General features: G+C 43.9%; 1 protein-coding gene across 7 annotated transcripts in view; it reads left to right on the top strand.

Moving 5' to 3' along the window:
* The window catches only part of CACNA1A (calcium voltage-gated channel subunit alpha1 A), a 473240-nt gene that overhangs the window by 265181 nt on the left and 195746 nt on the right, over positions 1 to 12313 (top strand). For all 7 annotated transcript variants that reach the window (XR_011320871.1, XM_069767267.1, XM_069767264.1 and 4 more), the window contains exons 27-31: positions 2676 to 2813; positions 5727 to 5928; positions 6784 to 6948; positions 8583 to 8693; positions 10373 to 10456. Coding sequence is in view for 6 of the 7 variants with exons in the window: in XM_069767267.1 (XP_069623368.1) it covers positions 2676 to 2813; positions 5727 to 5928; positions 6784 to 6948; positions 8583 to 8693; positions 10373 to 10456 (700 nt within the window). In the remaining variant the exon portion in view is untranslated. The remainder of the gene's footprint in view (positions 1 to 2675; positions 2814 to 5726; positions 5929 to 6783; positions 6949 to 8582; positions 8694 to 10372; positions 10457 to 12313) is intronic.

Raw genomic sequence — 12313 nt, 5'->3', positions numbered from 1 at the left:
TTCCTCATTTTGCCTTTATCTGCACGAACTGTCTGTGCTCTGTATCAGCCATAAATCTCTTCAAAGTACGATGATCAGGCTTACATTTTCATGAAATATCTAATGTTTATGTTACGCTCTCGCCCAGACTGGTTGGCGCGGAGGTGTGGACCCACTGGACCACAGACCAGACTTTCCTGAAAGGGGTTTAACTAAGTAGCTTCCTAGGTGTTCGCTGGAGCCTCTGATAGTGAGGTCAGACTTGTGCGGCAGGTAGCTACCAGGTACCACTGTTCTGTCCCCACATGAGGTGAATGGAGGTGTGGTTGACTATTAAGGTATGTGAGAGAGATTCGTACCTTCAGTTTTCCTCGATGTGAGGCAGACAGGATCAATGCTGGAGAGATGATGCACACCAGGGATTGTGCAATACAGACTTGTTTATTTGAAATCTGGACATACAGCGTAGGATGGTATACAGTAACTTCTCCAGAGTTGAGTCAGGTACAGCAAGTGTATTTGTGACAGCGAGTGAGCAGCAAGAGTGAACAGCAAGAGGTCGAAAGACTGATGCCTTCCTAAGCCTGGTTCAAGCATGTCCTCTCACAACAGCAAGTAAACTGAAAATGAAATGGCTGCCAGAGGAAGAGAAGACTTGACCCTTGAACCGGATGTGAAAGACATGCCCACAAGAATAAATTAATAACAAGCTGCCATACAGAAAAAGGCCATTGGGTGGCAGCAGAGCAGAAATGCAAGAACATACATAGGATGAAAACACTTAAAACTAAAGAACATAACTTACACGGAACAGCACAACCACTCCAGGGTGCTGTCTGGCTGTGGACGCTGATCCCACCGGGGAACAGGACACAGACAGGCAGTCACGGCTGTGACACTGACTGATGGACTGATACAGCAGGGACCCTGACGGGTGGACTGGCTTGACGGAGACGCAGGCAGGCGGGCACGGCAGAGACACTGGCTGACGGACAGGTACGGCAGAGGCCCTAATGGGCGGACTGGCTTGACGGAGACACAGGCAGGCGGGCAAGGCTGGCACTCTGGCAGGACAGGAGGACTGAACTGGAACACTGGCAGGACCGGTATACAGGCAGATATGTGAGAACAGGTAAGAACCTGTTCAGACAGGAGGGTATATGAGAACAGATAGCAAAAGACCGCAAGGAGCGGAGCAAAGCAGAAGCACAGGAGGAGCCAAGAGCAGGAGGCGGAGCCAAGTACAGAAATACAGGAGGCGGAGCCAAGTACAGAAACACAGGAGGCGGAGCCAAAAGCAGGAGGCAGAGCCAAGTACAGAAACACAGGAGGCAGTGCCAAGAGCAGGAGGTATAGCCAAGAGCAGGAGGTGGAGCCAAGAGCAGGAGACGTAGAAATGGAGCAAGGTAGAACCACAAGGAGCAGAGCCACAGAGTGCAGAGCTGAGAGCAGAACAAAGCAAGACACAGGGTGCAGAGCCGAGAGCAGAGCAAAGCAAGACACAGGGTGCAGAGCTAAGAGCAGAGCAAAGCAAGACACAGGGTGCAGAGCCGAGAGCGGAGCCAAGCAAGACACAGAGGGCAGAGCCGAGAGGTGCTGAGCCACTGGTAGTGGCAAACAGAGCAGAGAGATAAGGCAGAGGCACCCACAGCAGAGTGGAAATGGTAAACAAGCAATGAGACAACATGAACGGACATAGACCAGAGTTCAGACAGGAACAGACACGGATACTAGAACTGGATACGGATACAGATCTGTGGAATGCAGGCCTCAGAGTCACACACAGAAGTAACGGAACACAGATTCAGACCAGGGTACGATGCCCCACTGGGTGGCGAACACAGACCAGGGTACGACGCCCCACTGGGTGGCGAACACAGACCAGGGTACGACGCCCCACTGGGTGGCGAACACAGACCAGGGTACGACGCCCCACTGGGTGGCGGACACAGAGACAGAACCAGACACCTCAGCAGCAAAGTACTGACTGAGGAAATAAGTTTGCTCAGGCGTCCTCCAATGGATGAGGATGCCTTAAGAATCAGAGTCCTATAGGCTATTGCCCAGGGACACCTTAGGGAGGTGCACACAGACTGAATAAGAAACAGGAGTTGCTGGCGCCGCCCCCCGATGCACACAGACAGAAAGTGTACACAGAGCAAGCGGCCATGAAGCACACGGCATGGAGCTGGCAGCAGACAGATCTCACAGCATGGCACAGGGTGAGTGAGTTGATGTATCAAGCAGGTGGGGGATGGAAGGCCATGCAGTGATACCGGCAGGGTTGATACAGTTGTCATACCTTGTACAAGACATTGCATTATTTGATGCTTTTTGGCAGCAGAGAGATCCTTTTTCTTTCCCATATTGCTTTAAACCTGTGGCTGCTTAATAATGTGGAATGTTCTTTTTAACTAGATTTCCAGTAATTTGGCTCACCTGGCAAACTAACTGTTTGAGATTGACTTGAGTGATTCAAGAAGCCTTAAAACACAAACCATCCATGAGTTTATGTGAAAAAAAACAAAAATGTCATCTTTTTGACACTTGCATCCAAATTGCATAATAATTTGGAGCGCAGTATACGGCCTGCAGTGCTGTTTTGTTTATTTTAAGTGCATATTATAAGTCTGAGTATTGAAATACTAATTAATTTTATTTATGAAGAATTATTTTATCCATGTCTGTCTTTCTAGAGGAGAGTTTTTGGTATATGAGAAGAATGTAGTCAAAGCCCAGAAGCGTGAATGGAAGAAATGGGCATTCCACTATGACAACGTACTGTGGGCCTTGCTCACCCTCTTCACTGTGTCTACAGGGGAGGGTTGGCCAGAGTAAGAAAAAATGTGTTTTTATGCATGTATTTCATTGCATGTGATTGTTCTCTAGGTCGGGTGTTTTTTAGTCTATTTTACAATATCTAGAAATCAATATTTGTTATGACTAACGTGGTAGCACAGATCAGTCGCTCAGGGATGGATCACTACTCAGACCTCACAGGCAGGTTCTCTTCCCTGTAAAAGTGGTGGACAAGGACCCTCATTTGCTTTGATGAATGGTCTGTAGCGGGAGTTAAGTTAGGACCCATGTTGGAGATAACAACAGATAAAGGAATGGATCTTGGCCGGTTATTGTGGACCAGTTGTGGTTTGAAATTCAGATCTGATTAAGTGCAGCAAGTATGGGGACCATACAGGTAAAACGTAAAACCACTGCAAGGAAAAATGAGCATTTGCTTCCTATGTCGCCTTATAGTTTATCACTCCTAATAAAAAGGGCAAGTCCAAAGTATAACATGTAATAGTCAACTGGGCAAACACAATCATCCAAATATTTTTGTGGGTATTGACCATAGATGGGGAGGTGTCATCATCAATAGGAGGCTTGGACACCGCATCCATTTATTTAATCTGCACATCCATAACATTCTGGTCCAATACTGGGCATGTTATCAATGTCACTGTCATACCCAAGGTGCCCCAGTTCTCATCCTATTGTCCACATTTGGGCTGGACATGGTCAATAACCTTCTGGTCCAGTACTGAGCATGTTATCATTGTCATTGCCATACCCTAGGTGCCTCAGGTCTCATCCAAGTGTCCACATTTGGGCTGGACATGGTCACAATAACCTACTGGTCCAATACTGAGCATGTTATCATTGTCATTGCCATACCCTAGGTGCCCCAGTTCTCATCCTATTGTTCACATGTGCTCAACAAGGTCAATAACCTTCTGGTCCAATACTGAGCATGTTATCATGGTCATTAGCATACCCTAGGTGCCCCAGTTCTCATCCTATTGTCCACATTTGGGCTGGACATGGTCAATAACCTTCTGGTCCAATACTGAGCATGTTATAAATGTCACTGCCATACCCAAGGTGCCCCAGTTCTCATCCTATTGTCCACATTTGGGCTGGACATGGTCAATAACCTTCTGGTCCAATACTGAGCATGTTATCATTGTCATTAGCATACCCTAGGTGCCCCAGTTCTCATCCTAGTGTCCACATTTGGGCTGGACATGGTCAATAACCTTCTGGTCCAATACTGAGCATGTTATAAATGTCACTGCCATACCCAAGGTGCCCCAGTTCTCATCCTATTGTCCACATTTGGGCTGGACATGGTCAATAACCTTCTGGTCCAATACTGAGCATGTTATCATTGTCATTAGCATACCCTAGGTGCCCCAGTTCTCATCCTAGTGTCCACATTTGGGCTGGACATGGTCAATAACCTTCTGGTCCAATACTGAGCATGTTATCATTGTCATTAGCATTCCCTAGGTGCCCCAGTTCTCATCCTAGTGTCCACATTTGGACTGGACATGGTCAATAACCTTCTGGTCCAGTACTGAGCATGTTATCATTGTCATTGACATACCTTAGCTGCCCCAGTTCTCATCCTAGTGTCCACATTTGGGCTGGACATGGTCAATAACCTTCTGGTCCAGTACTGAGCATGTTATCATTGTCATTAGCATACCCTAGGTGCCCCAGTTCTCATCCTAGTGTCCACATTTGGGCTGGACATGGGCAATAACCTTCTGGTCCAGTACTGAGCATGTTATCATTGTCATTGACATACCTTAGCTGCCCCAGTTCTTATCCTAGTGTCCACATTTGGGCTGGACATGGTCAATAACCTTCTGGTCCAATACTGAGCATGTTATCATTGTCATTGACATACCTTAGCTGCCCCAGTTCTTATCCTAGTGTCCACATTTGGGCTGGACATGGTCAATAACCTTCTGGTCCAGTACTGAGCATGTTATCATTGTCATTGACGTACCCTAGGTGCCCCAGTTCTCGTCCTAGTGTCCACATTTGGGCTGGACATGGGCAATAACCTTCTGGTCCAGTACTGAGCATGTTATCATTGTCATTAGCATACCCTAGGTGCCCCAGTTCTCATCCTAGTGTCCACATTTGGGCTGGACATGGGCAATAACCTTCCGGTCCAGTACTGAGCATGTTATCATTGTCATTGACATACCTTAGCTGCCCCAGTTCTTATCCTAGTGTCCACATTTGGGCTGGACATGGTCAATAACCTTCTGGTCCAATACTGAGCATGTTATCATTGTCATTAGCATACCCTAGGTGCCCCAGTTCTCATCCTAGTGTCCACATTTGGGCTGGACATGGGCAATAACCTTCCGGTCCAGTACTGAGCATGTTATCATTGTCATTGACATACCTTAGCTGCCCCAGTTCTTATCCTAGTGTCCACATTTGGGCTGGACATGGTCAATAACCTTCTGGTCCAATACTGAGCATGTTATCATTGTCATTAGCATACCCTAGGTGCCCCAGTTCTCATCCTAGTGTCCACATTTGGGCTGGACATGGGCAATAACCTTCCGGTCCAGTACTGAGCATGTTATCAATGTCACTGCCATACCTTAGGTGCCCCAGTTCTCGTCCTAGTGTCCACATTTGGGCTGGACATGGGCAATAACCTTCTGGTCCAGTACTGAGCATGTTATCAATGCCACTGCCATACCTTAGGTGCCCCAGTTCTCGTCCTAGTGTCCACATTTGGGCTGGACATGGTCAATAACCTTCTGGTCCAGTACTGAGCATGGTATAATTGTCACTGCCATACCCTAGGTGCCCCAGTTCTCATCCTAGTGTTCACATTTGGGCTGGACATGGTACAATGTGCATGTATATATGAAAAATGTATTTTTAAAACCATATACTGCTCTTATTGTTGTCTACTTACCTCATTATGTCTGCAGTGTACTCAGGCACTCTGTGGATGCCACCTATGAAGACCAAGGACCCAGGCCCGGATTCCGCATGGAGATGTCCATATTTTATGTTGTATATTTTGTAGTTTTCCCTTTTTTCTTTGTCAACATTTTTGTAGCGTTGATTATCATTACGTTCCAGGAACAGGGAGATAAAATGATGGAGGAATACAGTCTGGAAAAGAACGAGGTACGTATCTAAGCTCTTGTAGCCCAGTGATTTTTTTAATAAAGGTCCTACACCTGCATTGTGGTGGTCCGGCCACCATCACTGCTGCTCAGAAGTATCACACAGTGTGAACAGTGCAAAGTGACCATAATATTGTATTTCTTTGCACAATTCATTTTGTGCAATAGTTTATAGCCAGACATGACAATGTAACTTTGGCAAATGCATGAGCCCTGAAGAAGAATGTTTCATTTTATAGACAAAAATCAGCCAACAGTCATATAGACATGTAGTCTATATTACAGACCTAAAGAGGACTTGCCGCCATTACAAAAGTGCCCATTTTTCCCTCTTTCCTTTAGTATTTTTTAGTTTTTTTATTTTGGTTCCAGAGATATGGGCCTCTTTATTTAGTGCTCATTCATATGGTCTTTTCCAAAAAGGTGTGGCTCAGAGGGTAAATATACAGAGCACCTGAAAGACACGCCCCAGAGGATCCTGTGAGCCACACCCACTTGCAATCCCCCCCAAAAAATTAGCATAAAATAAAAAGTCCCATATACCTGGAACCATAAGGCATATTAAAAAAAAAGAAGAAAAAGGGCTGAATACTCACGAGAGCAGCAATGAGAGAAAAAACTGGGATACTCTTGACCTGGTGATAGGTACTGTCTTCTCACCTAGGTGAAATAGAGATTAAAATACCTGTGTAATATACGTCGCTTGATGGAGTATTTCACAGGTTCATGCAAACTATGTATTAAAAATTCCTCAATATGGCTCCGTAGTCTTTGGGCGTTATGGATCTGTATAATACGAGTGTATAAGCCTTATGGCCTTTATATGTTTTATACTTTTTTTTTTTCCACTTTACAGAGAGCTTGTATTGATTTTGCTATAAGTGCCAAGCCACTTACCCGCCATATGCCACAAAACAAGCAAAGCTTTCAGTATCGAATGTGGCAATTTGTGGTGTCACCCCCTTTTGAGTATACGATTATGGCTCTGATCGCCCTGAACACCATTGTGCTGATGATGAAGGTAAGAAGAATTTTAATATGTCCCAATTAATTGGTTTCTGCTTTTTTTTTTTTATATTTCATTTTTTTTTTAGCCACTGATATAAAACACTGATCAGAGTTCCCATATTACATTTCGTAAAAGAAAAATAAGAAAGAAAAACAGTTGTGATAAAAAAATGTTGGCAATCGGTTGTGGAGTAGTGTCCAGTTATACTGTACATCAGTTAACCACATAGGACAAGTCAACAAAACAGCCGAGCATCACGGACTAGTGAGGCAAAGTGTCCTTTTAGATAATCCTTGCAGGCACAGAACTTCAGGGGAACCAATTTCCATGCTCTCGGGACCTCTGGCCACATAGTAGTTTGGGAAGTATGGAACATGTTTGTTACATTTATTTAGATTTATACGCCATAAAGCAACACATTGTAAAGAATACTTCACTCCAAAATGTAGGCAGTCCATCTTTATCTGTACTTGATATACTAACTATGAGACATGTCATAACCACGTGTTGACTAAGAGGTAACGCTGCTCCTTATGGAGAGTGACATGCCAGGGTAAGGAGGCCTGTAAGCCATACAATGCTCCTCTAGGAAACTGAATATTGTCTATATATTGAGAGAAAGACAACTTGGACTCCAGCGCCACCTATTGGAAGTAGTCAATATTGACCCTTTAAAAGCCTTGCCATATGACTTGGGATGAAAGCCAAACCAGCATCTCTTTTTACAGGCATGTGTCTTGGAGTGTTTCTCCTCCTCAGTGCAAAGTATGAGATCTGATTTGGCTGTATGACAGGCTGTGCCCTAGGGAGTAAAGTTTCTCCTTATGGAGAGTGACATGCCTGAGTTGCCAGGGTAAGGAGGCTTATAGGCCATACATAAGACCATGATAAAAAACACCAACAAACATGTATGTAAACACACAGACAAATGTGTCCAATACACAGGTCCACAATAGAGCAGTTATGTTTTTGACTGTCAGTATGTTTATTACAGTACTTCCTATTGAAACCGTTCAAGGTATCAGCCATACTACCTGCTTATGGCCAGCCTTACACATACATTATTTTTCTCTTATAAACAAAAGAGAAACGGGAGGACAAACAAGTTAAAAAATGTGAAGGACACAGACAGAAAGCAACCAAGTTTACATAGTGTAAAAAGGACCATGGGTGTATAGCATAATGTGTATATCACCAACACTGGCTATAAGGAAAGATCCAGGGTAAAAAAAACGCATAAATCACCACAAGTGTGGCCCAAGGTTTCAGAATCCAAACCCAGTGTGATGTGTATCGATATAGCTAAAATTATATCTCACCCAAGTAGGTCCGTATACGAGGTTGCACGCAGCCCCAACGCACGTTTCGCGTGGGCTTCCTCAGGGGGCAACCTTTCTGTCTGTGTCCTTCACATTTTTTAACTTGTTTGTCCTTGATATATTCTTGTATTTTATATTGTACTTTTATGTCACATGTTTTTATATTTACTACTAATAAATATTTGACTTTATTTATGGGTGGTTTGGTACTCCTGTTTCTCTTTTGTTTATATCCTTGTTGGAGTATGTTGCATACCTGGTTTTGACAGTACGTATTTTATTTATTCTTTTCTGGGTATTTTTACTCATATTATTTTTCTCTTGTAGTTTCACGGCTATTCCAACATGTATGAACAAGTCCTGAAAACATTTAACATCGTCTTCACATCTCTCTTCTCTCTGGAGTGCCTGCTGAAGATCATGGCTTTTGGGGCTCTGGTGAGTATTAAAGGAAGAAGAACGGCACTCCTTAGATGTAAAAGGGAATCTGTCAGCAGATTTTTGCTATTTAATCTGAAAGCAGCATAATGTAGGGGCAGAGACCCTGTTTCCAGCGATGAGTCACTTACTGGGCTACGTCTTGCAGTTTTAATTAAATGTTATCAGTAGTAGATTATCACTAGAGGACTGGTTGTCTCGTGCCATGTAGTCCTCCTGTTTTTCCCACCACTGATTGGCAATTTTCTGCCTATGCACTGTGTACACAGAAAGATACGAATCAGTGGTTGGTTGTGGTTATACTGAGTTTAGCATTCAGAAAACTGGTATGTACAGTGATATTATCAAAACGGCAGCAAGCGGCCTGGGATGTGACACATCACTGGAACCAGGGTCTCTGTCGCACACCATGCTGCTCTCAGATTAGATAGCAAAGATCTTAACCCCTTCCCGACATGCCCCGTACTAGTATGGCGCGTGTCGGGTCCCCTGATTTGATGTGGGCTCCGGCGGTGAGCCCATATCAAAGTTGCGACATGTCAGCTGTTTTGTACAGCTAACATCTGCGCGCAATAGCGATTCACCCGGAAATGACCTAATTGCCGACCTCCGTCACATGATCGGGGTCGGCGATGCATCAGGAAGGTAACCACAGAGGTTCTTGAGACCTCTATGGTTACTGATGCCGGCCTGCTGTGAGCGCCACCCTGTGGTCGTTGCTCATAGCAAGCCTGCAATTCAGCTACATAGCAGCGATCTGATGATCGCTGCTATGAAGCAGAGCCGATCAGGCTATGCCAGCTTCTAGCCTCCCATGAAGGCTATTGAAGCATGGCACAAGTTAAAAAAAAATGTTTTAAAAAATATGAAAAAAAAAAAATATATAAAGTTTAAATCACCCCCCTTTCGCCCCATCCTAAATAAAACAATAAAAAAAAAAATCAAACCTACACATATTTGGTATCGCCGCGTTCAGAATCGTCCGATCTATCAATAAAAAAAAGCATTAACCTGATCGCTAAACGGCGTAGCGAGAAAAAAAATTGAAACGCCAAAATTACGTTTTTTTGGTCGCCGCGACATTGCATTAAAATGCAATAACGGGCGATAAAAAGAACGTATCTGCACAAAAGTGGTATCACTAAAAACATCAGCTCGGCACACAAAAAATAAGCCCTCACCCGACCCCAGATCATGAAAAATGGAGACGCTACGGGTATCGAAAAATGGCGCTTTTTTTTTTTTTAGCAAAGTTTTGAATTTTTTTTTCTCCACTTATATAAAACATAACCTAGACATGTTAGGTGTCTATGAACTCGTAATGACCTGGAAAATCATAATAGCAGGTCAGTTTTAGCATTTATTGAAGCTAGCAAAAAAGCCAATGAAAAAAGAAGAGTGGATTTGCACTTTTTTTTGCAATTTCACCGCACTTGGAATTTTTTTCCCGTTTTCTAGTACAAGGCATGGTAAAACCAATGGTGTCGTTCAAAAGTACATCTCGTCCCGCAAAAAATAAGCCCTCACATGGCCAAATTGACGGAAAAATAAAAAAGTTATGGCTCTGGGAAGGAGGGGAGTGAAACACAAAAATGAAAAAGGACCGCGGCGGGAAGGGGTTAAAGTAGATTCCCTTTGATCTAAGACTCAGTCTGGTCTTTGTTTTCTCTTTGTTGTAGAACTATTTCCGAGATGCTTGGAACATCTTTGATTTCGTGACTGTACTTGGCAGCATTACAGATATTGTAGTTACAGAGTTCTGGGTAAGTTCCCATGAAGTCTAGTGGTTCTGTGAGCACCCCTGAGAGTCACTCTGCAGAGCAATACGGATGACAAGTTTATCTAAGTCTGCCTTCTAGTGAGTGTGAGTGGTGCAGATTTACCTGGTAATGAATTGTGTGACTGTCTCTAGGGGTCTTCTATGGGGAGTCCGAGTTATCAAATAGGAGAAAGACAAGCTGGGTAGGGGATACACCAAAATCCCAAAAAACAGGAGGCTGAGCTGTTTATCTGTGTAAAAAAAATAAATAAACAAACATTTTATTAGGATGGAAGGAAAAAATCTTCAGCAAAATTAATCCTACACTCCTCAATATTGCTGGAAAAGTGGTGGAATTCTGGAAATAACAGGTTGGAAAGACATGCTAATGATCTGCAAATCATCGATTCATTCAGTATGGAGACATCCCAGCACTTCCAGCCTCGGCTGCTGTCAGTGAGGTTATTAATGGTCGTCTGAGGAAGATTCTGCCACTGAGTATACTTGGGCAAATGATCAAGATCCTCTGCTGGCAGCTCCTGTGTAATCTTCGACCAATGAAGTCCCAGGTGTGCTTGATGGGAGACAAGTCTGGAGACACTGCAGGCCACGGTATCACGTTTAAGCCACCGAGGCTGCTCACAGTAGCTCTAGCAACATGCATCCTGACATTTTCATGCTGAAAACCGGCTCCTGGGACACTTTGGAAAAATGACTGTACCTCTGGTTCTAGGATTGATCCATCCTGTACTGCAATGGAAATTTGATGTCACATAGCATACTTAAGGTGTCAATCAGTGCCTATATAAAAGATCAAAAGGCACTGCCAGCAGTGGATCTTGATGATTTGTCAAAGTGCCTTCAGGGCAGCAGAACGTTCCTCAGATGACCATTAATAACCCCATTGATAGCAACTTTGGTTGTAAGTGTGGGGATGTCTGCACATGGCACTCATACTCTATATTGAATAAATTGAGATATTTTGAAAATTTTGTTTCCATTTCTTCATCATATACAGATCATTAACATGACTATTCATAATGCGATTTTTATACTTCCATGATTTTTCCTTCTGTGTTGCAATTTCAGTGGTGAGCAGTGTAGTTTTCCCATATAAAGGAGTTTTCTGCTCCCACCACTGCTAATGTAGTGATGTTGGAAACATATTTTTAAGGTTAGATAATAAGACACCTCAATATATGGAATCTTTCACATTCATACATAAATATTGCCATATTATTAATACATGTTGTGTAGATCCAGAATACAGTGTGTACATGGACTGCTGCGGTGTCGTACTGCGCTTATGCTCCTTTTATCTGTGACTTCATCGGATGCTGTACTGTATTATGTAGGAGGAATATAGAACACTGCTTCAACAAGAGCATACATTATCTTAGAGGAGGCGCCATGGAGGACTGTAGCAGCTCTTCTTTTGGACACTTAGGCCTCTTTCACACTTCAGTTATTTGGCGTCAGTCTAAAACCGCCATTTTCCTCAAATAACGGATCCGTCATTTTTTTTTGACGGATCCGTTATTTTCCCATAGACTTGCATTAGTGACGGATTGTGACGGATGGTCGTCCGTTCCATCCGCCATGCGACGGATCCGTCGAAATTTGGCGGACGTTTTCTGAAAATAGACGGACATTGGAACGTTTTTTGTCAACGCCGAAATGGCGGATCGCGACAGATCCGTCGCGTCCGCCATTCCATAGAATGGGCGCCTATGGGCGACGGATCCGCCGCAACCGTTTTTTCGGCGGATCCGTCGCCCCAATCCGTTTTTTCAATTGCGCATGCTCCAAAAAGTAGATACTTCTCCCAGACAACCCCCAAGTAACGGATCCGTCAAAAAAA

The sequence above is a fragment of the Ranitomeya imitator genome, chromosome 4 (genome assembly GCF_032444005.1).
Source record: "Ranitomeya imitator isolate aRanImi1 chromosome 4, aRanImi1.pri, whole genome shotgun sequence".
NCBI lineage: Eukaryota > Metazoa > Chordata > Amphibia > Anura > Dendrobatidae > Ranitomeya > Ranitomeya imitator.
This window is presented reverse-complemented; position numbering and strand designations above follow the sequence as displayed.